Consider the following 24,844-nt stretch of genomic DNA (forward strand, 5'->3'; position numbering starts at 1 on the left):
TTCCATGGTTACATTGTGATGTCTTAGTAAATATTCTATTTGGTGAGAGATAAACGTTATTGTATTTATCCTAGTGAATCTATAAGTAAACGGATAAACTAGTAGTAGCACATTCAATGTCAAGTAAAGTGTTATTTTCAGGAGAGGGAGAATGTTTAAGTGGTTAGCAGCAGTGTGCTAGACGATGACCCCCTCCATGAGGCCACCACAGCTCAGCAGAGCATCAATGTAGCTTCTTCTGGGGAGAAAAACACTTGGAGAAAAAATAAAGTTAACAGCTGAAATAGGAAATAAGCCAGACCAGAGTTGAGCTTCAGACGGCAGGATTTGGAGTCTTGTTTCCTGATGTTTGGACGTCTCTCCTGTCAGCGGCCCTTTCACACATCAGGCAGTGGTTGTAAACAGTCAGAAACTCAGCAGCAGCGCATGAAGTACTTTCTGCTAACAGAATAGGTGCTTTCAGGATTTGAGCTAAAGCTGCCATCTTTGAAGTGAAATGTGATAAATAATGGAAAAGTCTGCTGCAGAAGAAGTGTTGGAGTGAAACAAAATGTGTGTCAGATGCATAAAGTTTTGGTTTGCTGCAGATGAGTTAAGAACTTGTCAGATAAGCAGCAGATAGTTGTGAAACTGTCCACAGACACTAGAAGTTAATACAGCTCCATCAACAAAGTTATGACTCAGTTAAACCTTTTAGTTATGGATGCGGTGTAAACATGCTCTCTTTGGCCTGCTCTGATAGCAGGAGGAGTTTAAAAGTTGTTTTTAACTTTAAGACAATATTATTTATGAGTTATTGTTGGGTTTATGGATAAAAAGTAAAAAATAGATGGGGTTCACTTGTTCTTTTGCCTGCCTCCTGAAACCTCCCACTGTTGCAGTGTCTGCAGCCTCTTAAACAATCAGTAGGCAGCCAACATCATTCCAGCGTCATCTCCATGGAAACGAGCTGTGGCTGCCCTAATGATTGGGTCCCGTCTCAAAGGCTGTCTTTTTGTAATAGGACGAGAGGAGCAGAACTCCCTGCCCCCTCCTCTCAGTGGCTCTTGTCGTCTTACGCTCACACATTTCCCCCTTCCACCTCGTTCTTTATCTTTATAGCGCTGCTATCAAGTCAGGATTAAGCCGTTCTGTCGAGTCTTGTTGAATCTGGATGAAGTGATCTCTAACACAGCTGCATCAGAGACGAGAGAAATGCAGCTGAGGAGTCATCGTGCCGCCCGTGTCCCTGCCTCGCGGAGGGAATGGAGACCAGTTAGTTAGACTGTTTTCCCTTTTTCACATTTCTTCCTTTTTGTGGTTTTAATTTCAGCCTACGTGATCTGTTCAGCATCATGTAGGGTACGAAGCGCAGCTGTGGATCATTTTCTGTTCATGACAGAAGCTTAAGATGACAAGGGAGCAGAAACGTGCTTTTAATGCCGTGAGCAGGACTCAAAATTCAACTTTTCTATAAAGATTGTGAACAAGATGTGAAAGAATTCCGCAACGCACTCACAACGTTTGAGTTCTTGTCGCAAAGCAAGGCCGAAAACATGGAACTGATTGTCCTGGTGTTGGGCAGCGTCAATGCGTAGGGAGACTGGTAGCTCCTGGCTGCATCTTTGCTATTTTGTTTTCCTGGTTCCTGACACATTGTTTGGTGATGCGACATGATGCACTTGCTTGGCTTTTGAACCATCACATCAGCTTTAAAGATAAACAGTTTATGAACTGTTGGAGAACAAGAAGCCAGTGAACAGCTGATCAATCTCTCTTCTTCATCTAAAGTGAAGATGTAACAGCTCAGTCTTGGCTGGTTGCCTTATCCGGTCATGTAGATCCCGTCTGCTCTGTGTGACTTCACCGGAGTGACATGTATGACCTGTGCACTCGGCCTGAGCAGCCCGAACCCGCACCGACGCACTCTGAGATGGAGAGCCGCGAAGAGGCGGAAGCTCTTGGGCAACAACAGCAGGAGACGAGGGGGTCTTCGGAGCACCGCGGGATTTCAGACAAGGACATCCCAACCATTGATAATTTGACAACGTCGTTGTTGGGAAAGAGGCACCACTCGCTTTACGCAAACCTCAGCGGCTTTGAAGTGGAAGGGGTTCGAAAGGTAAACAACAAGCATGTGTTAATAAAATAACTCACATCTCTATGCTTGAATTACCATAACATTGTTCATATTTACCATATTTACTACTACCCATATTGTTTATGGCTTTGCATGCTACAGTTTAAAATATCAATAAAAAGTGGCAAATCTAGAACAAACAAAAATAAACAAAATTAAACTCTTGTTATTTTTATGTGTAAAGGTAACCATGAGTACATGAATACATGTTCTGGTCTTTGTTTGACTCAAGACTGAACTGGAAACAATTCAGAAATTGGCTAATTTCTTCCATAATTGTGTTGTGTAATAAATTGTGTGCGTTATAATTATTAACGTAGTCAACATAAAGAAATTTGATTACAACATTAAGGTAGACTTTATGCCAGAGGGTCTAGCCCAGAGGTGTCAAACTCATTTTAGCTCAGGGGCCACATTGAGGGAAATCTAGTCCCACGTGGGCCGGACCGGTAAATTAAAAAAAAAACTTCAGATTGTTTTCTTTGTTTTAATACAATCAATATAAAACAAGGCTGGAGCCTGAGGACAGTGTAGTACAAGTACAACACCTGAAGTGTACTTGAAAATTTGAAAAAAATTTAAAAAATCAACAAATAAAAAAAAACATTCCTTAGTGATTCAAAGAGCTTACAGATCACATGGCTAGATCAGTTTCATGCAGCACTTAAAGTATATTTGACTCATTTTACTTTTAGCTTTCACCAGCGCATCAATATCAGAAGTCACATCCTGAGTGGCGGCCAACTTCAGGATGTGACTCAAGTTCTTGTGTGGGCCTTGAGCGCAGCTTTGTTTTATTTATACTCATTACAGAGAAAACTTGTTCACAACGATAAGTTTATTTTCACTCTACATTGTAAAGTATGAAAATAAAGTTTACACAACCATCTCGCGGGCCGGATTTAACCCGGTTGCGGGCCGGATCCGGCCCGTGGGCCGCATGTTTGACACCCCTGGTCTAGCCTATAGCCTGTCACTGTGGGACGATATTATCTAAAAGTTCCCCCTCACATAAGTTTACTGGACAGCCAGAAAAGCTGTCTAACTTTTTAGAGTACATTTAGCAGCTTTAGAAGAACGTGTCTTGTTTCCAGGTGCTAATGTTCTGCTGTGTTGAGCCAAGGAAAGCTTACAGAGCATCTAAATGATTGTTTGTTGTTTGCTAGCTTGAAGTAGTCCTCTAGGTTTGATTCCTCCCGTCTTTGAAAGCTTTCAAAGCTCAGCTCGTTTGGAGGCTGTAGCACAGGCTAGTGCGGCGTTCTCATCATAAAACGTTAGAGATGGAACAGAAACTAAAAATGATTTTAAACATTTTAGAGGTCACTAAAATTTTCTATAATATCTACGTCTACTGTGATGACTATTCATTGCATCCCTGATCTATTGATGTGACAAAATATTTCATCATTTGCACAATTTTGTAATCCAAGAGAAACATTTCCTGCTGTGTTTTTGGGTTACCCTAACCTCCACCACTTTATTATCACATCAACCCAGTCAAGGTTTAGCAAACGGCCCCTAATGAACTGTCAACACATAACCCGATGGTAGATCTGTGGCCACATCTGGTGACACGTAGCATTAGAAATCGTTATTAGACCATTTCACGCAGAGGGTCACCAGGAGGATGTCATGTAGACTCATCTTTGTGATTTGGCACGTTTTCTCAGTTTTTAAACCACCTATCCTCCCATAATTAACAACTTAGTTGTTCTTTTGATAACCATTGATATAAAAATGAGCATTTACTGCATGGGGGACCTTGAGGATGTTAAATGTTTGATATTGTTGCTGTAAAACAAAATTATGTTCATCTACGTGGCAGTTTGAGAGGACCCTTGTTGCCAGTTAAACAGTGCAACTAATCTGTTGTGTCCTATTAATACGAGCCAATACTTAGCAAGTTTTCCGATGTGCAAATAAGTAACTGGGAGCCAATTTAGAAAATGTTGACTAATGGAATACACAAATATAAAGTAGAATTCGTAGTCGGTCTGTTTTTGCCCAGTGAGGCAAAGACTCCACTGTTGCTGGTGTCTTGCACCATATAAACGCTTCGTCATAGGATGATCTCAGTCTAGTTTTTGGCAGGAAAGATGAGAATTTCTTTGACAAATCTTAGCTATTTCATCATTCATGCTAGTGGTATTTTAGTTTCACCTGCTGCTCAAACTGACAATGACATCCATCTTTTTACAGGGTATCCGCGGGTCCTTAAAAAGTCTTAAAAAGTCTTAAATTTGCTTTTCCAAATTTAAGGCCCTAAAAATCCTTCTAAATGACAAATAATCCTTAAATCCAGTTTCCAAAGGTCTTAAATTACCAAAGACCCAAATAAACAAGATTATTTTATTTCTACAAAATGTTCGTGACTTTCTAGTGTTCAGCATTTTTTGTGTACGATATTGGCGTAAGCGGAACCGTACACATTCAGTTGGTTGTGAAAGGGGGCTATTTTTAGATGAGCACATTAGCTGGTTAAGCTAGGAGTTTGCGCCATGGGAAAGTGCAAGTTTATTTGTAACTGGATGGCTAATCCCACGTTCACGACGCGGTTAGCACCAGTTTCAGGCAATAGCTGGAAATTATAGCTTAAATGTAATTTAAAAAATAGCTTAAATTTGGTCAAAGTGGTCTTAAAAAAGGTCTTAAAAAGTCTTAAATGTGGCTCCCTTAAACCTGCAGATACCCTGTTTTTAAACGCCTGTCTAGTAGAACAGAATTATATTGACAGCAAACGTGTTTTTTACTCAGACATGCTGCAGCAAAGGCTTTAGATTCAATGTTTTAATCCAATGACTGGGCGCACTTTCTGATGAAATGTAAATGTGCACGTCCCTGAGCTTGTGTTATGCTCCAAGGTCAGTAAATACACCCGTCATCTTGTCAGCTCTGTCAGGAGTAAAATGACATATCAAATGCTCAACAGAAAAAAAAAGTGCTCATCTGTCATGAGTCTGAGCAGTTCTGTAACCAGTTCAACAGAGAAAGGAGCTTAATGTTCTACTTCTTTGATTATTTCAGTTTAGTCAGTCAAAATGTCGTCTTGTTTTCATATTATTGTTTCCACACCAACTAAAAGTGCTTTGTTAGCATTTCTGAAAGTTTCACTCAGCATAGTGTGGACTGGATAACTTCTTTTTTTAATCAACTTTACTGTTAATTTAGAGTGGGAGCAACCACAATCTTTACAATAGAATGTATTTATTCAGTTTTAGATTACTTTGTGAGCTGCCTCTGTAGTAGAATTAAAAACAGCTAATTTATGAATATTTCCTAGTTCTGAAAGCAGCATCTTCTATATGTGGTCCCATTTGCATGTTTATAGCAACACAATGTGTCTTTTATTAGCCTCGTAAATAATTGAGTGTGTGTGTGTGTGTGGGTGTGGGTGGGTGGGTCTAGTGTTCTATAGCCCCTCTTCGTATTCCAGCTGAAACGTGTGTCCAATTCAATTCAAAAATACTTTATTAATCCCAGAAGGAAGGCCGTCTGGCAGCAACGAGGCGCTGAGTCTCTGATCCACACGGCTAATCGTTCTACCGAAGATCACTTCCACAATATTAACTTTTAGTAAAGTATTTACTTTTATTAACAGAATATCATCAGTGAATAAATTAGGGCTGCACGATATTAGGAAAACCTGCGATATTCGATAACGATGATTAATATTGCGATGACGATATTACTTGCGATAAATAAAAACTTAACTCAGAAACAAAAATAATCAAAACAAAAAAATTAAAAAATCATTAAAAAGAGAAAAGCAAAAGATGTGAGGAAAGAGAAAAAGAAAATGAGCCAGAAAAGGGAATCAGTGGATCCCGGGAAAAGCAGAATCAGCAGAAAGAGCAGAACAAAGCTAACTAAGGTGTTTGCTAAGTATCAAAATGAAGTGCCGTCCGCCTCAGGGGCGGGCATCTGACCTATGAGAACCCAACCAATTGGCCAAATGGGTGAAGAGTTCCATTTGATTTGTTAAAAAAAACATCATGCTTCCGTTTGATTGACAGAATATATTATGTGTAGCAAACATTTCAGCTGACAATTCATTGCGATATTTATCTGTTCTTTGCGATATGCATATTGTGCATGCTGGTATTGTGATAACGATATATTTACGATATATTGTGCAGCCCTAGAATAAATACAATATTGACAATTTCACTTGCTTATTTTTTAAGATACTTTCTAAAATATAAATGGTTTTGTTTAAAAGTGCTCTGTAACATGTTATTAGACTCTCTTGGAGATGTTTCTGGATTAGTGCCGATGGAGACCAGGCTTCAATATGTGCTGTCCAGAGTGTCTACCTTGAGAAACTGGCACCAGCAAATGAGTAACCTAACTGGTTGGCTATGGTGGTTATCTTTAGACCTTGGGTAATTCTCACATTAACCTTACAGACTATTGATTCTCTAATGCAAAACCAATCAAACAGACAGTAAGTGTGGTCTAGAAAAGCGCTAATGGGAAAAGATGGGACCAAATTAAGTGGGCAGCCAGTGAAAATCTGCTGTCGGAATTTGGTTTTCATGAAATTGCATGAAAACTTCAGATTTTAAAGTTCTAAAGTTCATTTCAAACTGTGGTTGTAGAACTCTGTAAAATACAATGAAACTTGTAGAAAAACTGCAGCTGTAGTAATAATAAATGATCTAATAAGTGATATTAATCATGTTTTCCTCTGAATCTAAATTCAAGCCATTTTAAATGGTTTCTTTTTACTTTGTTGCTGGCTTATTTCCTGATATGGGATACAGCAGGGTTGTTTTTATTTTTTCATCTGACATTTATACCATTTTGTCATCCTCTTGAGCTGCTGCCAAGATTAAACTGATGATTGTGGGTGCATTCTCTACTACTGCAAAGGCTGCCATATTTGGTGTGGGGAGAGTACTCTGGTCTGCTTAGAAGGATGTCGAGATTGCTCCAATCACAATCCTGCTGTTTGAACTAGTGTTGTCAAAAAAATCGATACCTAGATATAAATCGATGCTAAAGGTGGTATCTAAATTAGATATTCCATCCCTGTGGTATCGATAAATAAACAAAAATATAAACAGCAAATTTGGGAGGCGCTTCACAGCCCAACTTAATTAGCATACCAAGTCCGACACGTAGTTGTATATTCGCGCATATATGCTTAAAGGATAACTCCCATTTATTGCAACCCGGACTTAATTTCTAGCATGCAGTACGTTTGTTTACTCACGCTGACAACTTTGGTGCTACTTGGATTCCCCTGGGGTATTTACCGTAGATCCATCGGCGAATCGCCGTCAGTGTATATCCATATAACGGGTGCGGACGGGCACCCATGGTGCAGCCTCGAAATAAGACATTATCTGCACCAAAACATCTCAATGTCGAAAGGTTTTGCTAGGAATCATTAACATGATTCCCCTGTTCGTTTGGAGCGGGTCTGGGATTTCTAGGCGTGAACAGACTAGCCGCGGCTAATCTAACCGGCGCTTTTAATGACGTCACTGCCGTGCGCCAATCTGTTTTTATTAAGATTACCGGTAGATGTACCTTTGTCCTACTGTGGAGAAATTCGTTTTCTCCCTTTATTGACCAACAGAGTTGTTCAAAAGTTCAGAACAAAACATATGACATTACATCTTATGACAAAAATGCACCTTAAACAGAGTTTAAGCAGCAAAACATCACTCTGTAAATAGTGTATATATAGTGAGACAATTCATGATTTAAAGTGTTAACTTTGGCCAGTTTTTGTATGCACGTTTTAAAAAATACTGATACTTGAAAGGTTTAGCACTTTATATACTTAACTCATTCACTGCCAATGACGACTAAAGTCGTCATTTGCATTTTTTTACTGTTTGAGCATTGGAACGAGCCCCCGCGCTGAGAGAACAAACATCTCAGCCCTGAAGCCGATCTTCATCCGCATATGTCCCATGTCACGTGATCAGGAAGCAGACCATCCATGTGTTAGGAGATCGTTTTGGGCCGTTCCTGTAAAAAAAAGTGAGGCGCGAACCGGAGAAGCGTCTGCCGATCACAATTCGACAACGGATTATGAAAGAACGGATAACGCTCGAAACACACGGCTTCTTCCTGATGTAAGAGGTGAGTCTCCTCTTTGTTTAGGTTGTTTTGGCATCGACATCATGCTAGCGCGCAACGTTCTGTGACTCTTAAAAAAACAGTAAAAACGGTGAGAAACGCTGGCAGCGAAGGCCGTTAGTGATCAGGAAACAGCTGGCAGTGAATGAGTTAATTCTTAACATTTAATTTTTGCAATATAAATTGAGGAATGTTATTTTTTGAATAAACTTGTTCAATAAATTAGTGATTTTAAATAGCATCGAAATCGAGTATCGAGTTTTCCCCCCAGTATCGAATCGAGTTTGAAATTTTAGTATCGTGACAACCCTAGTTTGAACTAGGCCTAAGAGAGTCATACAAGGACAGGGCTAAGGAGGTAACCACTGAATTAGGTGTTGTGGCCCTGAGGACCAGTGGGTTAGGGTCCAAACTAGGGCCCGACCGATATATCGGCCGGCCGATATTATCAGCCGATATAGGGGTCATTAACACTATCGGCTATCGGGCAAAAAGACGGCCGATATGGCCGATATTGCGCTACCTATCCAGCAGATGGCGCCAGCATTATGAACTCATGTTGTGTGGCTCCACAACATGCATATCGCAAAGAACAGCGGATGAGGGTGGAACTGCAATTTATTTCACTTCCGCGTTGGCCTCAATTTCTGTCCCGCATTGTAGGGGCTTGGCCCAAACCCTGACCCTAAAATCACATTTCTCCTAGTTGCTGCTTTTAAAACACGCTGAGTAAAGATCTGTCAGCATGAGTGTGGAGGAGGGCAGGATCAATATTCTTTTACACTGCCAACAGACAACAAGTGCAAAGATTTAGTTTGGAGCTGATGACGTTTCAGGTGTGCTGATTGTAAGGAAACTCCCAACGGGGAATCTTGCTGGTCTGAAACACTGGTCTCACATCCAGCTACCCCTCCACACACACACACACACACGCACGCACGCACGCACACACACCACCAAAACAAGCACACATATAGAAAACGTGCTTTCACAACTCATTTATTTCATCCTTTGCTACAGCGCTAATTAATAAATCACCGAATCGTCAGACTGAACCCAAACGAGGCTGAATTGGCTTTTTAGCAGGTGCTTTAGAATTTGTGCTGTTGTTTTGTTTTTGTGCTTAAATCTGAATGATTAGTCACTACATCATGCCACTGAAGAAAGCCCTTTAAAAAGAAGTTTTTTGCCTTTGCTAATTCTGCCAATCAGAGACATTTACATCCTTTTACGTTCTCCTGTCGGATGGTTCGGTGTAGAGGCACGCTCGCATTTGGCAGCACATTTGTAGCTCACCCACAGACCTTTTTAATTCTTTCGGATGCATTATTTATTTATTAAAAGTATTTGTGCATTTGAACAAGTCTTCTAGTTTAAAAAGAATTCTCTGCCCATGTGGGTCTGGTTGTTGTATTTGTCTATCACAGTTGTGCTCTTTTAATTCTGCCGGATTTCAGTGACCCTGGGGCAGTTACTAGGTTGAAACTGGCCGAGTGACATGTTCAAATTAGTTTTTTCTTCTTTTAATTAGTAATATTGAAAAAGGCGCTGGTACACACTGTTTTTCATACACGTTACAAATTTACTAGTTGTTTGTTAGCAGGTGATGGTGTGGCCTGACGTACACACTTAAATGCACTAAAGGCTTTCTTTATGGTGATGGTCAGAGGGATTTTAAATATTGAACTAGGTCCAGTAGCTCGCTCCTCTAAATCTCCACAAATGAATTTGCTGCAGGGGGGTCGATGGGCTTTTATGCATTTGCAGATTTCTTTGACAAGATGAAAGGTTATTTTCTTCTAAAGCTTTCTGCTGACTTCAACAGAGATCATCTCCGCCTCCTTGAGTCTCCTATTTATCCATTTTCTGCTGAAACTGCAATGAAATAATTTGGTGACCCTTCCTCATGTTAGTTTTTTCTTTTATAAAACCAGAAATTCTCTGCAGGCCTGACTCTTTATTAATACCTTGCTTGGAGGCTCGGGGATTGTGGCTTTTATGTGCAGCCCTATGAGATGATGAGGCCTCCACGCCCATATGGATTTTGAGGGCTGTGTTAGTATCATTGTGTTGTAATTGTCAAAGCCCAGGGTAGTAGTATACACCCACCACTAACCTACTTACAACATGACTCCATATTGATTATTTTTCACCTGCACCTTTGACAAGAGACATAAAAAAATGAACCTCTTGACATAATTTAGATGATATTTCCCAAATCTAAACCAGGCTGCACTCATAAATTAAATCTTTAAAGTCTAAGTGCGTGCACATTGTCTTTCATCTAGAACTAATAAACAAGTGAAGCTTTTAATTTCAAACTTGCACAACCCCAACCAGAGGGGTGTTTGATGGGTGGCAGAGGGAGACTGAAGAATGCCTGGGGGGACTAACAGGATTGTTCTCCCCATACAGGAACCCCCCTGATCTGTCTCCGTCAGGTATCCCGAGGAGATGAGTTGTGATAAATACAAGAGGGGAATTGAGAGTGCACTTGAGAGTGAATCCTCATGACTTATAAATGAGGATGGGGAGGGATCTGCTGTTAATGAAATGAGCCACAAACAGCTGTGTGTGTGTGTGTGTGTGTGTGTGTGTGTGTGTGTGTGTGTGTGTGTGTGTGTGTGTGTGTGTGTGTGTGTGTGTGTGTGTGTGTGTGTGTGTGTGTGTGTGTGTGTGTGTGTGTGTGTGTGTGTGTGAGAGAGAGAGTGTGTGTGTGTGTGTGTGTGTGTGTGTGTGTGTTTTAAAGAGGTTTTCTGCTTCCAGCTTACAAAGTTTTGCAGTTGTTAGCATTTTGTTTGTTTTGGCTAACTTGGATCTTTCCATCATAAAAAATATCTTAGAAACAGCACATTTACACAAAGATGATCAGATTTGTGGTAAATTTCAAGAAACATAGATTTAAAGGCAAAGTAAGGAGAGAAAATGGCATCCATGTATTTTGCTGACATGCATAAAATCTTAACAAGAAGCTATACTGATCTGTGAAATATAGATGGTTTAATTGTGCTCGGCTTCTGACCAAGTCCTTCAAACACACCCACATCACCCCACTTCTCCTCCAGCTTCACTGGCTGCCAGTCAACTTCAGGGTTCATTTCAAGATCCTGGTTCTGGTCTTTAGGGCCTTACATGGACAAGCACCATCTTACATTGGTGATCTTCTTAGTCCCTACACCCCCAGCAGGTCCCTGAGGTCCAGTGATCAAAGCCTACTGGTTGTGCAATGCACCAGGCTAAAGACCAGAGGTGACAGATCATCTGCTGCTGTGGCCCCCAGACTCTGGAACTCTCTCCCCCTGAGCCTGAGATCAGTGGACTCAGTGGTCTCCTTCAAAAAGCAGCTGAAGACTCACTTGTTCAGGCTGGCTTTGGTGTGATCTTCATCACCACCCTCTCCTTATTCTGCTCTTGCTCCCCCTTTCCCAGGATCCACTGATTTCCCTCTTTCCTATTCACTCTCTCTCTTTCTTAACATTTTTTTAAATCACAATTGCCTATTTTTGCCCTTTTTAATATATTTTTAAACATTTTCTAAATACTTTTTATATTGTTACATTTTTTGTTTTTGTGAAGCGCCTCGTGATTTTTATCTTGAGAGGCGCTATAGAAATTATATTTTCTTGTTCTTCTTCTAATTGCATCAGTAGCTGGGCGGTGGAAATTCAGACGGTCTTTTCTGATTTGAAACAATAATCAGGATGTTATTTTTTAATCCGAGCTTTAAAGAAATAGATGTATAAATTCATGAGTGTGTATTTGCCTGTTTCTTTTGTCTTGTAGTCAGACTCCTCTGAGGTTTGGGGGCGGGTGGGGGTGTAGCTGTCAGCTAGAAGATGCTGATGTTGATGTTCCTGTGAAACCAGACATTTGCATACGGCGTACAAAAGCTTGCGCCGATCACAGACAAAAGAACGGTCTGATAGGGCAGCCTCATGAATATGTAAGAGCTAAATCTCTGAAATTTTAATAATCTGCTCCATGTTTTTGTTGATACTCACATCGCCAAACAGCTCATTTAGGTATGTTTCTAATGTTGCAGCCTTAGTTAGCAAACAGGAAGAAACGGGGGAAATGTTTAATTTTCCGGTTTTGTCATGGCAGGACAGAAAAATCTCATTAAATTAACGAAGAAGAGGTACAGAACAGAGCTTCTCCGTCTGCGTCAGTGCGGAGACACGCAACGTCCTTGCGGGCCTGCTGGAGAGCTCCGCAAGGACGGACGGAGTCGAGCTCTCTTTTCTAAACATCCGTCAGTCGAGACGGACAACGCAAGCTTGTGATTGGTCAGGACGCCGCTGTCGTCTACACCGCCGCCATTGCGCCCTCAAAAACATAAAGAGAGCCGAGTTTAACTAGCGGCAGACACGGAGCAGCTTGAAGAATACCTCGCGAAAAAACTCTAAAAACATGAACGTTTAATTTCCCGTGACTGGAGGAGTGAAAAGATGCGCAGCAAGCGTTTTATTTGTGGACGGAAATGACAGGAAACGTGGGTTTAGAGGTGGTGAGCGCATGAAGAGGTGGAGGAGGATGAGAGACAAATATGTCCGTGTTAAAAGTCTCTTATATACAAAAAACACAACATAAACACACGATCTTGGACCGATACATGACAGGATACCACAGAACAGCGCTACGCCCTCTGTTGTCCTGCCGGGCAATTGCTTTGCAACACTCTCCAGGAGACGGAGAAGTGTGAGAGCACAACGCTTCCGTCAGTCCGTGCGTGCCTGTCCCTTGCGGAGCTGACGGAGAAGCATAAACCAGGCTTGATTCATGCTTCTCCGTCTCCTGGAGAGTGTTGCAAAGCAATTGCCCGGCAGGACAACAGAAGGCGTAGCGCTGTTCTGTGGTATCCTGTCATGTATCAGTCCAAGATCGTGTGTTTATATTGTGTTTTTTGTGTATATAAGAGACTTTTAACACGGACATATTTGTCTCTCATTCTCCCACCTCTTCATGCGCTCCCCACCTCTAAACCCACGTTTCCTGTCATTTCCGTCCACAAATAAAACGCCTGCTGCGCATCTTTTCACTCCTCCAGTCACGGGAGGATTAAATGTTCATATTTTTAGAGTTTTTTCGCGAGGTATTCTTCAAGCTTCTCCATGTCTGCCGCTAGTTATCCTCGGCTCTCTTTGCAATGGCGGCGCTGTAAACAACAGCGGCATCCTGACCAATCACAAGCTTGCGTAATCCGTCTCGTTCGACGGATGTTTAAAAAAGTGGGCTCGACTCCGTACGTACTTGCGTGCCTGCCGGAGCCCTACACAAGGACGGATAATGGCGTTGCGTGTCTCCGCACTGACGTAGACGGAGAAGCATAAATCAGGCTTCAGGCTTAAGCGCCCCCCCACCCCACCCCCTGGACCTCTTGCCTTGGGTCATTTTTTGAAGTGGCCCTCAGACTATTGTAATTGAGGACCCCTGCATTATAGTATTTTTGATTGAAATTGGTGTGTGCCATTTAAAAATCCTGAGATTGACTTAAGTTAGTATTTATAATCTGTATTGTTACTTAATTTGTCCAAATGTCAGTAAATCTAATCCTTAAACTAAGATCTCACAGGACTGTTGGCCGAAGTCAGTTTCCTAAACATCTGTGATTAATTTTAGACTGAGCATACACTCTTTATTGAAATGAATCTGCTGTGGTCTCTGTTATGAATACATTTCTTGTGAGTTGTTCTCTGTGGAAATAAAAGCTCCGGCGCTCCTTTGTCATTGAGTAGAAGTTAGCTGGATGAGTGCGGCAAAAATCAACAGGATTTGGAGCCTTGGATCACGACTCTTTCGCTGCCTCCGTTCACTCTGCAACGCTGACGTTTTATCCACAAATAACACAGGCCTAAAGGAGTTCTGCCATGTTGTGGAGTTGCTAATGCTAACAGTTAGCTTCTACTAGCTGAGACGTTCGCTGTTCCTGGCTGCTAAAATAAATACAGCTGTCCCCAGGTGCGAGCCAAGATGGCAGCGTGACATAGATTTCTTTTACTTTTTCTGACTCGACCGTTTGCCTGTCTATTTTCTAATGCAGGAAATGGCGGTTAAAGACAATTTTCACATTCAGCCTGCATATAAAACTCAGATCGTATTACATAAAGTATATGTTTTTATCAGTGTCCTTGTGCGAGTTGCAGTTGTTTGATAACAAATAATAATACTCATTTAAAATAACATTTATGCACTTTTGAATAAATTGCAGTCGTGCATTTTTATTATCTGAGCATTCACATTTACCGCAGAGAGAGGAGAGTGGCATGGGAGCTTTGGGCTTGTCTGCCCAGCTCGTGATTCAACTCCGCCGACAGACGTTTGTGGAGGGACCCCTGCCCTCCTGCTACTGAGCTACATCTGCCCTGCTTCACTGAGCCAGGTCCATATGAGAACAGAGCTGCTGTGTGAGAGCAGAACCCACTGAATACTAATATGCTTGCAGGCCTGGGGAAGACTTCACCACCTGCGGCCCCTTTCCTGTGGTCGCCAAAGAAGAAAGAGCCAGCATTTGCCTCTATCCTTAGGAGATGCACCCGGTGAATTACAGTATGATTCCTGAGAAACAATCAGTCAACATGGATGGTCTCCAGAATCATTAGAATCAGGAGGGAGGCTGAGTTCTCCCTGACAGGATGGTGTTTTAGCATCATCATCCTGATCTGCAGCAAAATTCAGACTCCTCCAACTGATAGCTAATTAAGTCTCCACCGTGTAAATGATAAATGACCCGCACTTGTATAGCGCCTTTCAGAGTAAGGACTCCAAAGTGCTTTACACTACAGTGTACCATTCATCCATTCACACACACATTCACACACTGATGGTGATGAGCTAAGATGTAGCCACAGCTGCCCTGGGGCGCACTGACAGAGGCTAGGCTACCGAGCACAGGCGCCACCGGTCCCTCCGACCAGCAGCAGCAGCAGGCAAGGTGGGTTAAGTGTCTTGCCCAAGGACATTATCTCAGCTCAGTAAATGATTCAGTCAAAATATTGACTGATAGTGCTAGAGTTTCTCTCCTGTTTCACCAATAGAATGCAAGCGCTCACACTATACACACACACACACACACACACACACACACTATTGTGAAGGTAGTTCTCGGTATTGGCTGTGTAACAAGCGGAGCAGTAATAAAAACCCTCTAGGGAACCACCAGATTACCCATCATCACCGTTTCCAAGGCAACCTGATAAAAGGTCAGTCGGTTTGATAACTTTTATGGGCGAAAATCTCAACAGTATATGGTCCAGTGTTATTTGTCAGTGTAGCAGTGGGATGTTTTAGGTCAGTATGAAGTCTGAACCTGGAGCAACACACATCGCAGGAAGCGTTTAACGTCTTCCTCCAAGCAGAAACCGCAGCTCTTCTGTCATAATCTTTGCTCGGTGATAATTCAGGTTCTGCTGATGTCATCATCTGTTAGTGGGTTGTTGCAGGTGTTCATACGAACATCCAGATTGCTTCCTTATCATCTGAAAGCAGACAGAAAGTCACTGTTTTCATTCAGGAAAACCCCACCATCTCCTCTTTGTGCCCTGTCTCTCCACCTTCTGTTACTTCAGCATCTACATCGTGTGTGGCAGGTGTCCCCCCCCCCCCCCCCCCAGCCTCAGGGCTCATTACAGAACCTCTGACACTGAAGCAGACTGGCCTCACTTCCATTTAAACAGAACGCTGATGTGAGTTCTCATCATCCACGTGCTGTTAACCCCTTATTACCTTCTTCATTACCACACAGATGACCTGCCACATTGACTGCTGCTCCCGTTAGCTGTCTCTTCACTTAGAGCTCACAGGATAATCAGCTCATTAGTGAAGCACCTGTAACAGGGTGTTTCACAGGCACACTCCAACTACAGAAATCTGAATATGGATGGCTCAAAGCTTTTCTTGCTTTTGTTTTAATTTTGTGTCTTGCACGCTTCCGAAAATCAAAAATGAAATGTTGTGAGAGGGAGGTGCATGCATGTGCATGAACTACAAACCTCCCACAAATCTTCCAGTTCTCTGGGCTTCATTCAGCACACATAAAAACAGGTTTAACCTCAAAAGTCAGAACTTGTTGATCTTGGAGACAAATGACGGTGGCACAGGAGTTAAGTGCTCGCCCCGTAATCGGAAGGTTGCAGGTTCGAGCCCCGCTCAGTCTGTCGCTGTCGTTGTGTCCTTGGGCAAGACACTTAACCCACGTTGCCTGCTGGTGGTGGTTGGAGGGACCGGTAGCGCCAGTGCTCGGCAGCCTCGCCTCTGTCAGTGCGCCCCAGGGCAGCTGTGGCTACATCGTAGCTCATCCCCACCAGTGTGTGAATGTGTGTGTGAATGGGTGAACGACTGATTGTGTTGTAAAGCCCCTGGGAGGGTTCCAGGACTCTAGAAGGCGCTATATCAAATACAGGCCATTTACCATTTGGAGACAAATGAAGTCATTTAAGGTGATTTATGATGTCCTGAGTACTAGTGGTGGGTGGTACAGTCTCAAAATGATGATTGTGATTAGTATTGGGGGGGGGGGGGGGGTGAGGGGTGGGGGGGTCAAGCAATGGAATTTATTGAAGTTATGTTTGTTTGTGGTGTTAGAAAAGTACAGTACGGGCCAAAGGTTTGGACACACCTTCTCATTCAATGTGTTCTCTTTGTTTTCATGACCATTTACATTAGGAGATTCTTACTGAAGGCATCAAAACTATGAATGAACACATGTGGAGTTATGTACTTAACCAAATAAAGGTGAAATAACTGAAAACATGTTTTATATTCTATTTTCTTCAAAATAGCCACCCTTTGCTCTGATTACTGCTTTGCACACTCTTGGTATTCTCTTGATGAGCTCCTTCAAGCCTGCTGGAAACCCATCTCAGTTGACTACCTCTTGAAGTTCATCAATGTAATCAAATGTGTGATCATGAAACATAAAGACAACACTCAGAAAGAGAAGGTGTGTCCAAACTTTTGGCCTGTACTGTATCTCTTGAACCACCGGATGTTTGCTTCAAAACAAATTTGAGTACATTAGCTGTGTGATATTTAAAACTGTGTTTGAAATCTTAAATGTTCTTTTAGTTTGGTTCATCTCTCCCAAGGACACAGTGTGAATGTTCTTTCTTTCCTGCAGAGATGATGCATTTAAGCCATTTTCTAGTGGCAGTCGTAGACTGAATGAGTTTGTGTAATGAAAAGTCGAGTCAGGGAGCTTTTAACCAACAGCCGCTGACAGCAGAGAGCGTTTTCTGTAACTGAATAATCAATTCTGCAGCTGTAAAAAATAACCAATCACTCTAGAAACACATAGTGATACCATTGTGTTTTCTTGGTGTTTATGGAAACAAAAGGCCTCAGTTGGTAAAATGAGTGTTCCTCTTGTGCTTGTTTTTCAGAATGGTACAGATTACGGGTTCCTGGTGCGACAGAACTCCGAACTCCTGCGAGCACTCGACAAGCTGGAGAAGACTTGCAACACTCTGAGGGAGGAGAATAGCCTGCTGGTAGGACTAAAAATAACTGTGTGTGTGTGTGTGTGTGTGTGTGTGTACCCTTGATGAAAGGCTTTGTAGAAAGTAGGACAGGTCCACAGAACACTTAAAATGATTTTGCACTTCCTTTTTCTCTCTTTACAGGCATTTATTCATTTTATAAAACACCAGAAAAAATAACTTCACCGTCAATTTAATCTCCAGTTGTTGCAGATGGATGATTTCTACTTGACCTATCTTTAAACTAACCACACACAAGGAAGTATTAGCTCTATGATCAAGCATCTTGTGTCTTTAGAAAAAGAGCAGCGCCCCCGAGACTGAGGAGAAGGTCAGGCGGTTGAGGAGGAAGAACACTGAGCTGGCTGTTCTTGCTAAGAGACTGGAAGAAAGGGCTCGGAAACTCCAGGAGGCCAACCTCAGAGTGGTAAACCAGCCTCTTCAAATCATTCAGACAGATTATTACACACTACTGTCCAAATCAATATGCTGTCGGTGTTTTATCACAAGTTGGACTCGCCAAACATGAGATGACAAACACCAGGATCCTTACGTAAGGAAAGGGAGAGGGAAAATGAATAGGAAAGAGGGAAGTCAGTGGATCTTGGGAAAGGGGGAACAAGAGCAGAATAAGATCACACCAAAGCCAGCCTGAACAAGTGAGTTTTCAGCTGCTTTTTAAAGGAGACCACTGAGTCCACTGATCTCAGGCTCGGGGGAGAGAGTTCCAGAGTCTGGGGGCAACAGCAGCAAATGATCTGTCACCTTTGGTCTTTAGCCTGGTGCTGCACAACCAGTAGGCTTTGATCACTGGACCTCAGGGACCTGCTGGGGGTGTAGGGACTAAGAAGATCACCAATGTAAGATGGTGCGTGTCCATGTAAGGCCCTAAAGACCAGAACCAGGATCTTGAAATGAACCCTGATGTTGACTGGCAGCCAGTGAAGCTGGAGGAGAAGCGGGTGATGTGGGTGTGTTTGGAGGACTTGGTCAGAAGCCGAGCACAGGCGTTCTGAACCACCTGTAGACGGTTCAGGGAGGTTCTACTCAGACACGTGAAAAGAGAGTTACAGTAGTCTAAGCGTGAGGAGATGGAGTGGAGAACTGTCTCAAGTTCAGAGCGGGACAGAATGGGACTCAGCTTAGCAACGTTCCTGAGATGGAAGAAGGAAGAGCGAACAAGAGAACTGACATGAGAATCCATTCATATTCTTAACATAAGCACAATTCAGATGTTTGAAAAATCCTTTTAAATGGAGAAATACAGAATAAGTTCTTTCAGATAATCCCCGGTTATGTTTCTGTTTAACTGACTGAAGGAGACCCTTTGAACTTCCTCTTCATCTTGTGCTCCTCGCAAGGAAAAGAGACCAGCCATTAAAACGCTGTCCTCATTCTGAGGTGACCGATGAAACCTGTTATGGACTAAGGTGGTTTTTCTAAGACCACAGTTAGACTTTCTACACATGTGACTCATGATTATCTTATCTAGTAGAATATTTTTTCCTCCCATCTTCAAACCATTTGTGAAGTTTACCATCGTTGATCTCCTAAGACACACGTGTCAGACACGGTGCATTTTTATGTGGCCCGCATCCGCGAGATAAATATCAAAAATAAATTAAAACTGACCCGCTGGCCAATTTTACCGCAAAGATTACAACTCTCATGATGCTTTGGGGCGTTAGCGCGGAGCCGAAACGCCCCCTCCTTTGTGTTTTTTCCAGCGCCTGCTGCCGGTGTCTGCAGCTCCGCTGCCTCGGACAAACTAAACACTCCTCTCACTCAGCGCCGAGTTTACTCAGCTACTTGCCGACGTTGAAGCCCAGAAACTGAGATTTTAACCGCTCAGTAATGTGTTCACGACTGAAAGAGAAAGTTTTTCAACTAACTTCCAGACAGAGCTGATATAACTCCAGCGAGCAGCGACACGCTCAAATCAGCACGACTCTGTGGCTGCTGTGGTTGTGTTTCGTCCCCGACACACAACAACGTGCTCAAGCTGCTCAGACATGTTCATCAGCACAAACCTATGTGAGCACCTGTTGTCATCTAATGTTGTCATTATTATGATGAAGATGAACAAAACAACAGGAGTCTCCTCCTCAGCTCAGATCAACCCCATGATGCAGGTATCTGGCTGGAACAGGTGAGCATCACAGTAAACCAGTGCAGCAAACTGAGCTTTAAATATGCTGGTTTTATGCTCTTTTTCTGCTCCAAAACGTGAAAGTTAACAGGTGAGGTGTTGCATTTTCATTTAAGATAAAATTATATTTTTATTTTGTTGGTGGCCCGTGAGAAAAGATTTAACCTACAGTAAACAGGAAGTGGAAAGGCTGCAGATAGATGGATAGAATAGAAAATCCCTTTATTGTTCCTCAGTGGGGAAAGCTAGATGTCACAGCAGCGATGACACTTATTACAGGAGAAAAAAAGGAGAATAAAAAATAAGAAAAATGAATAATCAAGAAAACATAAATCCTGATTAGATTTTAAAAATGCTGAATATACCACAAGTAACGAATACTACTGATGCCTTTTATTTAAAACTGACTTGCTCGTGTGTAATTTGGTTATTCCACAGTGTTAATGCAAAAATATGTTTGTTTCCAAATTAAAAGGTTCAAAATTGCATATATGTTGATTAAGAAAATGTGCAAATTTTCCGTCACTTTTTCAAAAAATATTAAGTTTGGCCCGCAACTTCGTCCCAGAGTTTCATTTTGGCCCCGTTTGAGTTTGACACCCCTGTCCTAAGACATGCTTCTGAAATCTGTTCCTCCTGTCTAGGTGAATTCCCCGTCCCTGCTGAGACCTGGTTCAGTGGAACAGTATAAGAAAGCCTTCGCCCGTCAGCGAGCTCGTGACCTGGCCCAGCATGCTGATGCGTTGCTATCTAAGGACAAAGAGATTGCTGCCCTCCAGGACGACTGCAGGGAGCTGGAAGCTCACCTCCGCACAAATCAGGTCATTTAAGAGAAAAGGTTGAGCTCTCTCAACCTAAAGTCATTTTAATGGGTTCATTCTTAACTGAAGGACTAAAGTTTTAAATCTTGCACCTTTAACTCTTCTCATCAGATCCATTTCAGTTTATTCATGCCTCAACCTCGCCCTCTGCTGGCCAGCAGGTGTACTGCTCATCCCATTTCTCCTGTATTTCAAAGGCTGCGTCATTGCTGATGTCTGGATAGATGACAGTGCAGGAACAGGCTGCCCATCACACTGCCTGTTTGTAATCAGGAGCTGATTAATGTGAACCTCTGTTGGTTATAATAATAAAAGGTTCTAATAGGGATCAGCTGTGGGAATGTTGGTGTACAACCATAAAGATCAAATCACATTAATTTAAAGTTTTTGACATCTGCAAACCTCCTTTATGTTTTAGTAACCTTTATATTTACCACATGAGACACTTGAACTGTTTTCAGGTCAACAGTAAATGAATTTGTAAAAATATGATAATAAATGGTGATGTTCTGCTGCCATGCTGCATCAGGGCTCGACTGTTCAGTCCAGAGGGGTGGAATATGAAAACCTTCTCAGGGAGTCTCAGAAGGAGGTGCTGCGGCTCCAGAGGCAGCTGTCGGTCACTTCGTGCAGGCAGCAGCACAACCAGAGTTCCGACCACGGAGACACACAGAGGTGTGAAGAAAACGCCAAGGAGGCGGGGCAGGAGAAGGTAAGCTCTTCATCAGACTGACCAGTGGATTTACTTTCAACTTGTGATTTAAAATTTAAAATACACTTATGAATTATTCCTAAACCTATGTTTACATTAGAGCGGGTGCTGTTTGGCTGCGTTATATAATGGATTGTCGTTGTGCTCCATACTAATCGGCCGCCAGCCATAATGAGGCGATTCCCTGCTTTTACATTGGGCCTGATCAAAGCTACCAAAGTCATGCTCTCTGATCCTCTCGGGGTTTCACACTGATCTGTCCCTTTTCACTCAGTGTGATGTTACTTTTCAAAATCCCACATATCCAATGAATTTGTTTCTTACGTTTCCTTATGCATCAGAAACGCTGGACGTCTGACATAAAAGAGACGTTGTGATTTACTTTAAAGGTAAAATTGTTTTATGTAACACAACCTTCATATCTTTTATGTACAGATCTTCTTTAGCTGACCCTTTTTTTATTTTTTTAGTTTTTTGACCGTGAAGTAAATTTCTTCCTGTTGAGCTCAGCTGAGAATGCCGTTTGTGGTAATCTCTCATCTGTGGAACACACACACACACACACTCCTAGTGCCATGCTCACGCACACCCAGAAAGGGGCCATGTTGTGTGAACTCTAATCCCCTCTAACAACAGAATGGTACAGTCCAGTAATCCGCTCTCTGTTGCTGTAGCAGCAGTGAGAGGGTTTTGGGTGGTAGGTAAGACCAGAGCCGCTCTGAAGACTTTTCCATCTCATCCTGCTCTGGATAGCTAGCAGGCTAAGGGGGGCCCTGACGTTGTCACAGATCACACCAAAGGGGTAGGTTCTTTTCTCAGTTTTGGTGTCTTTGTGTGCAGGGATCCGCTGTTTGTTGTGGCTGTCTTTAGCTAAACTCACATGAGGCTGTTTGGTGTGGATATGAAGCTGTGCATGATTCTAAATGAAAAACTAATCAGTGTCCAGAGAAATCAGGAGTGAGAGGATATTTCCAAGATGGTAGGTAGTAAGGTGTTGGGATATTGAATGCACTCACATGTTTGGGAGATTATCAGTCTGATGTGCACACGCACCTTTTTGCAGCAGAAGACTTAATTTTTTAGATATTTATTCCAGTTAAACTGTGATAAAGTCTCTAATTTATCCTTAATGGCCACTTTAGTACAAATCAGGAAGACGGTGCAAGCACGAGGCCAGGTCAAGGGCAGCCTGTCAGGAACCCGGTTTTGTAACTGTCACATTTTGATCTTCCAGATGCATAATTGAGACAAGAGTGAATGGGTGACAACAGGGCAGAACGTTTGATATACTCCACATTAAAAAAAGAAAATCAACGGCCAGGCCAATCCATTAAGGTGCTTTTAAAAGAAGTGATCCAGTTACCCGTTTCAGTAGTCCGCGGGGATTACAACAATGTGCTTATGGCATTCAGGGCCTGCTGAATGGGATCTGACCCCGCTTTAGTACGCATAGGCCCAGGGTGTACTAGATCCTACAGAAAACCTGCAGCACACCTGTGCAACAGCAGACCTGCACAGTGTGAAGCAGTAAGCCTCGGCACTAGAACCTACCTTGTGGGACCTGCTGTGGGGTTCAGATCAGGAAGAACCCTCGGCATTCTGACCCAAAGTTCAACTTTTCTATTATAATGAAAATATTTCTGCTACTGCTCATCATCACACGACAGTAGACACACACCAGTTTCAAAGTTAATGTAGAAGATCCAGGAGAAATCTTATGTTCAACATGGATGCTCCAACAGCATGGAAGCAAGATTCCACAAAATCTTACTCCTAAAAATATTTCTACAAAAAAAAGACAAATAAGCTAAATTGTATTCATCACCATCAGAAAAAGTCTCTTGTAAGTGGAGACATTTAGTCCATATTTATTATTTGGACTGAGCTCTGGAGTCGAACTAGAAACTAATTACGTTATTATTATTAGACTTTTCAAAAGCACACTGTTTTGAATCAGCAAGATGATTTATAACATTTTTAATAGTTGTATTGAATTTTCCATGATTTGTTTAAACAGTAATTCTTCTAGCTATTTGTCCTTTAGACAAGCTAATAATTTGACTGTGTTTGTGGCAGCAACAATTTATTTAGTTATATTTTATCAACAACATTTTCTTTGCAAGCTGTATTTTTAATAAAATTAGTGACTGAACATCAACATTTTAGTTACATATGTTTGAAAATCCTTTGGCATCATTTTGTTGAGATTTATCCTACGTTGGATCCCAATATTAGTTAGTTTGATGCATTTTCACTTTAAAATCTGTGGTCTGTAACTGACTAGCTTTTAGAATCGGCCAACACAGCTAATCACACGCAAAACGGCTTTATCTGAGTCAGTTTGAATCTAACATGGAAATGTGATGTTCATTTCTTCAATGATTTCTAGGCCTTTATTTAAAAATGAAAGTTTACCCTGCCAGATGATTTCATCCAAACACCCTGACAGGGGCAGCGTTCCTTCCTTGTGTGTTTGAATTCAGGCCCTATAAAGCTGGTTAAGGAGATCCTCATACAAATGTAGCTCACAAGTTGTTCTTGATGCATAAACCCTCGCTGCTTTTTAGTGGAGTAAAGTTCTGCAACGTTTTAGCATTTAAACTGGGCTACAATTCACACAGGCTCACCAAAATTTGACAATAGAAGATTGGAAAAATGTTGCCTGGTCTGGTGAGTCTCGATTTCTGTTGCGATATTCGGATGGTAGGGTCGGAATTTGGTGACAACAACATGAAAGCACGGATCCATTCTGCCTTGTATAAAAGGTTCAGGCTCGTGGTGGTGGTGTAATGGTGTGGGAGACATTTTCTTGGCACACTTTGGGCCCCTTAGTACTAATTGGTTATCATTGCAACACCACAGTCTACCTGAGTATTGTTGCTGACCATGTCCATCCCTTTATGACCACAGTGTACCCATCTTCTGATGGCTTCTTCCAGCAGGATAATGCACCATGTCATAAAGCTCCAATCATCTCAGACTGATTTCTTGATCATGATAATGAGTTCACTGTACTCAGTGGCCTCCACAGTCACCAGATCTCAATCCAGTCGAGCACCTTTGAGATGTGATGGAGCGGGAAATTCACATCATGGATGTGCAGCTGACAAATCTGCAGCAACTGTGTGATGCCATCATGTCAAAATGGACCAAAATCTCTGAGAAAGGTTTCGAGTACTTTGTTGAATCTATGCCACAAAGGATGAAGGCAGTTATGAAGGCAAAAGGGGGGCCAACCCGGTACTAGCAAGGTGTAACCAATAAAAAGTGTATATTCATAGATATGAATATAAAACCTAGTAGAAATAAGGCTAGACATTAATAAATTCAGCTTTCATAGTTTTCAGTCTGTTCAAAGTCTGCTGATTTCAGAAGCATATATGTCAAGAGTGTGTGTTTGTGTGTGTGTATATATATATATATATATATATGTGTGTGTATATATATATGTATGTATATATATATATATATATATAC

The 24,844-nt window shown here is 42.0% G+C and overlaps 1 protein-coding gene and 1 long non-coding RNA gene across 11 annotated transcripts in view; one reads left to right on the forward strand and one right to left on the reverse strand.

Annotated features, from left to right (window-relative positions):
• The window catches only part of LOC107387037 (RIMS-binding protein 2), a 63,376-nt gene that overhangs the window by 4,125 nt on the left and 34,407 nt on the right, over window positions 1-24,844 (forward strand). For 9 of the 10 annotated variants that reach the window (XM_015961782.3, XM_054730909.2, XM_054730911.2 and 6 more), the window contains 4 exons: window positions 17,590-17,697; window positions 17,984-18,112; window positions 20,479-20,655; window positions 21,185-21,367. In XM_015961782.3, coding sequence (XP_015817268.3) covers window positions 17,590-17,697; window positions 17,984-18,112; window positions 20,479-20,655; window positions 21,185-21,367 — 597 coding nt within the window. Of the gene's footprint in view, window positions 1-402; window positions 2,102-17,589; window positions 17,698-17,983; window positions 18,113-20,478; window positions 20,656-21,184; window positions 21,368-24,844 lie in introns of those variants that run through there. The other variant, XM_015961787.3, reaches the window with a different exon arrangement.
• The window catches only part of LOC107387039 (uncharacterized), a 38,177-nt gene that overhangs the window by 777 nt on the left and 12,556 nt on the right, over window positions 1-24,844 (reverse strand). The window contains exon 2 of the long non-coding RNA XR_001573152.3: window positions 302-438. This is a non-coding gene — a long non-coding RNA (uncharacterized lncRNA). The remainder of the gene's footprint in view (window positions 1-301; window positions 439-24,844) is intronic.

The sequence above is a fragment of the Nothobranchius furzeri genome, chromosome 10 (genome assembly GCF_043380555.1).
Source record: "Nothobranchius furzeri strain GRZ-AD chromosome 10, NfurGRZ-RIMD1, whole genome shotgun sequence".
Lineage (NCBI taxonomy): Eukaryota > Metazoa > Chordata > Actinopteri > Cyprinodontiformes > Nothobranchiidae > Nothobranchius > Nothobranchius furzeri.